The 5,725-nt window shown below is 32.8% G+C and overlaps 1 protein-coding gene across 1 annotated transcript; it reads left to right on the forward strand.

The window, feature by feature from the left end:
- The first annotated feature begins 445 nt into the window (after positions 1–445).
- LOC143607157 (transcription factor bHLH110-like) lies at positions 446–5,725 on the forward strand. The gene is made up of 7 exons (XM_077082703.1): positions 446–827; positions 948–1,533; positions 1,767–1,901; positions 2,007–2,072; positions 3,005–3,070; positions 4,065–4,124; positions 5,354–5,725. Exons 1-7 carry the CDS (start codon positions 781–783, stop codon positions 5,477–5,479), a joined length of 1,086 nt encoding a protein of 361 aa, XP_076938818.1. The 5' UTR covers positions 446–780; the 3' UTR covers positions 5,480–5,725.

Below are 5,725 nucleotides of genomic sequence, written 5' to 3' on the forward strand. Positions count from 1 at the left end.
AAAGGAAAATTCATGATCACATGTTTAAGTTGCGATTTACCTGACCTTGTTGATTAATGTTTGCCTGGACTTGGGAAAACACGAACACACGCGAGGTACCTAGTTAATTATATAGACCAACCAAATCCTATCTTAACACAAATTTTACTAAACCAATAAAATAAAAAAAAATTAGATAACCCTGGCCAATATAAACTAAACAATTTTATCCAAACTTATGTTTATCTTTTATCTCCTTTTGACATGTTAAACTTTAAATGGCATTATTCCAATTTTCCAACAGTTAACAGGATATTGAGTACTTAATTATTCAGTTTGTTTGTGTAATTTAATATATATTCGTGGATGTACGTGTAGAAAAGTTTCACGTAATAAATGGTACCAAGATAAAGTGATCTCTCTCTCTATATATATATATAATGTGATGTGTGTGGTATATGTGTTTCTCTCTTGCTAGCTTGCTTTCTTTTCAAGAGTTGCTTTAAGAAGAGAGCTTGAAAGAGTAAAGAAAGCAGCAAAAGCTATGGAAAAGTATGGTTAAAAGCAGGGGAGAGTTGTATCCATATATGCATATATCTTCATCTCATTACATGTATTGGTGTGTGGTATATGTGTGTGTGTCACCTGAACCACACTCTCTTTGAAGTACTACTGTGTCTTTGAAGTTAGTTATAAAAAACTCATAAAAATCTTCATTTTCACTTTAAAAAAGTTTATTATTAAGTTAAGGAATCTGCAAATTTTTATCAACACCGACAAGAACAAGACAACCAGCTTGTTATGGATTCTTCATGCTATGGGCTTTCTTGGTATCATAACCACATCTTGTAAGTCATCTGTCACTCTTTTCATGCTAATATATATAATTAGGGTTTTTAACTAGGGTTTTGAACTTTAGTTATCTATAATTTATATAGTTTGGAAAATTTTTATTATTATTTATGCAGGAATAATACGAGAAACGATCCAAACTTAACAGATGTGAAGCAACACACGTATCATAACATCGATCTAATGCCCGCGTCACAAAACATTGAATTATCAAACATTTCGATCAACGGTTTAAGTGCTCATGAACTGGCGGAACTGCAACAGCTTGCAAGAATCAAGAAAGAGCTCTCGGTCACCGGATCTTGTTTAGATCAACTCCCTGATATTATAAACTACAGCCCAACATCCAGCACCGAAGATTTCATGTCGAAGAATGATAATCAGTTGATTCGATACAACAATAATAATCAAGATATGTTGCTAAAGACAATCTCAAATGGGTGTCAAATAAAACATGAACAGCTTATGAATCCAGTTATTCCCCATGAATTGATCTTTAGCTCTTTTCCATCCTTAAAGTTTTCAAATTTGAATCAACCCTTAAGTGGTTTTGATATAAACTTGCCAGCTTTAGATCCATTTGGATATCCAACATTCAGTGGGAGTTTTAACTATCAACCTTCTTCATTCAATGCTCATAATGTTGGTGACCTTTTGAAGGACAATCGTTTGTCTTATGGAGTTGATCAAATGCATAGCAAGGTAAAAAAATTTTCTAATTAACTCTTTATTTTGTTCAAAAGAAACTTAAAGTCATTAGTGTATATTGTTGAAACTTAATAACAATTCTTCTCTATGAGAGGTTTGGGGCTAGGATTTTAGTTTCACTGTTTTCCTATCATAACCTCTCGGAAATCATCTGCCTAGTGTAAGCTGTAATTTATCTGATCCCGTTGATTGGCTGAATCTGATACATGTTTTAATCTTTTTTGAAGATAACGCCAACGCTCATCGTGGAAACGACTGATGCAAAAAGGCCGGCTAGCGTTGATATGGATGCAAAGGGTTCTAAAGCTAATCCAACAAAAAAATCAAAACTAGAATTGCGCCCTCCTTGCACACAGTTGAAGGTGATTTCATTACAAAAGCTATTTAAAATTAGGCAATCCAATGAGTTTTTTTGCATGTACTGATTACTATTTAAAACCATTTTTATGTGTGTTTTGCTGAATCAGGTTAGAAAGGAGAAATTAGGAGATAGAATCTTGGCTCTTCAGCAGATGGTGGCACCTTTTGGAAAGGTATAGTGTTATCTTTCTTCCTGTCATAAAGTTGCTAGCTTTTTGCTGCAATAAACAACCTTTTTACAAACTTATTATTCAATTTAATATCTTTTGATATTAAAATATGTTTTTTTCCCTTCTTTGAATCTGCAACCACCATGTTATTAACTAGTAGTCACAAGTAACACACATATATATGGTTGATTTTGTCCTAGGAAATTCTTAGATTTTGTTGTTGTTTAATTAAAGATCAATATTGCTTTATATAATTTTTTTACTTAACTATATTACAATTCATTAATTCAACTATAGATGAAACAACGACACGGATATATTAATATAATGGGGTTTGATCTAAGGAATCATGCTCATTAGAAATAAAAACTTGATCACTAACAGCTTTGTTTACAACTTACAAGAATGAAGAGGTTCTCAAACTTGCAACCTATCAAGAGTTGGTCAACCTCAATATTTAACTTAGAAGCGTGTTTCTAGTTATTATCTGATTTATTAATTTTTTTTATGTCTGTTTATTAGTCAATTATCCTATGGTTACTAAATATCAGGATGATTAGAGTTTAATATTTGAATAAACTAGCTGCATCAAAGACAAAAGATATAGAAAAAAATGGAGGCACTTTTAAACTTAATTAACAAATGATATTGACAACCTTGAGCAGTCACTTGAATCATGGGCAACTCAATTTTAAGGGTAAAAGGCACACTTTCTGTTGAAAATTGGTAGAAGACCACCACTAACTGCCCCCCCCCCCACCCCACCCCACCTCCACACACACCCCCCCCCCCCCTCCAAAAAAAAAAAATCTCTTTCTGTCATATATTATTTATATAAGCTATAGAATAACAAATTAGTGAAGTATTATTAAAAGAAGTTAAAGTTTGGTGTTGTTAAATGTGATTTTGATTGGATTTATGGGGAATAAGTGCAGACAGATACAGCATCGGTGCTAATGGAAGCCATTGGATATATAATGTTTCTTCATAACCAAGTGGAGGTACTATACTTAATTATTTATTTGTTTATATCAAAACATTCTTCTTGATTTCTACTCTTTTGTTGTTGCTAGCTTCTAAATAATAGTATTATCTTATTAATCACGGTTTATTTCCGTTCCAAAAATTATCTCACTTGATTTAAAAACTTTAAAATGTAAAATTAATCATCTTCTAAAATATTCATATATTGCATGTCGTTCTTAACATTTTTACTACCTTAGTATAAGTCTGGTTGCACTACTCTAAAAGTGATACATTTGTGACACACATTTGCGCCGGAAAAGTGTCAAAAACAAGCAATTCCAACACAATGTGCATGTTGGAAAAACCTTTATTGGAAATTCATTTGTGACACAATTTTGATTGATCATTTTGTCACAATTTTCCGATGCATATTATGACACAATTTCGATTAATCATTTTATCACATTTTTCCCAACAATTTTCCAACACATTTTAGCATTGATAAATAAATATAACGATGTATTATTATTATTTTTTTCTAATTAAAATGGTATAACTATATACATGTGTTAATTTTAGCTTTGTGACGCAATTCCGACACATATAAATTGTGAGGGGACGTCACCGGAATAAATAAAAAAAAAAGTCTAATTAGGTTTTAGCTCTAGGGTAACCCTAATATAGCAAAATGGGTTTATATATGATTGTGGTAATTAAATAATAATAACAAGATAATGAAGTTATATGTCGGTTATCGAGAATACATTTTTTAAAGATATTATCATATCCTCATTTTTAAATCTTTTAATAGTGTACCACTAAGTAAAAGTATGGAGTATGGAGCATGGAGCCCATATAATATTCTTTTGACATGAACTTATGGCACCATGTAGGGCTCACGCCGACCAACAACACCCTTCAATATCCCCACCCATGGGCCATGAACCCTTCTCTCTTCTTCATAAAAATGCTAACCGAAGACTAAATGTTTCGCTTGTTTTGAGTTACCAATATGTTGCTTATTTGCAGACGCTAAGCGTGCCATACATGAACTCGACACCCCGGACCAGTAGAATGTCGACAAGAGAGGTAAGAAATTTACCTAGGAGGTTTGGTCTATTGCACTCTGAGTAATTTATAGATAATATATATGCACAACATATTTATTGTTGATGTTCTTAAAGTGTTGATAATTTTAATGTTATTGGTATCTTCTTATTTCAATATAACTGAATTTACCTAAAAGTTATAAAAGAAATCAAAATAAACAATAGTCTAAGTTAAGAAATGTGGTTTACACACTCCTTCAAAATTATCATGACTCCGGGCACCTAGGAACCTCTAGGATTCTAGGAGCAAAGACCTAGACCATGGGGTTTAAAGGGGCATTGCCCCAATAGGATCTGGAGCGACACTCTTAACGGGGTTCAAGGGATAGAGTCTTGAGCCTGTGGCAAAGGTTACCCTGAGCCTTTGCAACTTGGTCCATCAGTGACAATGTGATGTGACAATTGATCGTTAGTAGTAACCACATTAGTGATAAACTTGATCATTGGTGGCTACAAGAATTTTCTACTGATGTAATTGCATAACCAATAGTAGTTCTAACCGTCAACTGTCATATTTTTCACTAAGAGTTGTAAGGTTTTAACCAAATTTTTTTGATGGTTACCTAAATCTAAAAAGAAATATCTTGCTAGTTTAAAATACATAATTAGAGCGTAATTTTGCACCTAATGTACATTATCTTTGTTGCAAATCTTTGTGTCTTATCCAATTATTAAGATTTTATGATTTGATGGTATTATAAACACGATTCGAAAATTTGCGTGAGCACATTATAAAAACATGAACAGGGCTCAATGTCCTCGAAGGCCTAAATCTAACTAAAATGTTGAGGCCTTTTTCTTTTATTTTCTCTATGCGTATAGCGTTGGAGAGTTTACAAGAATTATAGAATATGGATAATATGCAATGATAATGGATATGAAACAATCTTTCTTAGCTTGTGGCCCATTTATGAGTTACTAATTCTAAAAGAACTCTACTTTCAAAATCTCATAATAAGTAACTTTTATTTAAGATACAGTCACTATAAAACTGGAGGCCTAAAGCCATCGCATCATTTAGCTTACCCACGAGACGGCCATAAACATGAACATGCATAAAATCAAATTCTAGTAGCAATGAGAGTCACTATGATATCATATTGATAATAATACAAAATTAATAAACCAATTGACTAAAAATATTGAAGATTTTAATATTAAAAGATGATAAATTAGCAATGAATGTGACTTTATGTTATTACCTTTCAGGGTACAAGAAAGGATGGAACCGAAGACACAAAAAGGGAGCTTAGAAGTCGAGGTTTGTGCCTCGTGCCAATATCGTGCTTAACATATGTTGCCTACGGTGGTGGAGGTGTTTGGGCAACACCGTAGCATAGGAACTCCACAAGATCGCTCTTTGTTTACAGGATTCAAGAGTGACAAGCACAACTTCAAGCATCGGAAATTCACATATCTTACTCGTTATCAAGCATTTTAATTTAGTTATCTCTACTTTCCCGGTGATAAGATGGAGCAAATTTGGTCATCTCATAATACATGTCGTGGTGGATTGACCATATTTGATCCATTCTTAATCTATCTTTTATCAAAATTGTTATGGCATGTAATACTTAATTG

The sequence above is a fragment of the Bidens hawaiensis genome, unplaced genomic scaffold (assembly GCF_021521415.1).
Source record: "Bidens hawaiensis isolate Kalapana, Puna unplaced genomic scaffold, B.hawaiensis_p1.1 tig00079869_1, whole genome shotgun sequence".
In the NCBI taxonomy this organism is placed as follows: Eukaryota; Viridiplantae; Streptophyta; class Magnoliopsida; order Asterales; family Asteraceae; genus Bidens; species Bidens hawaiensis.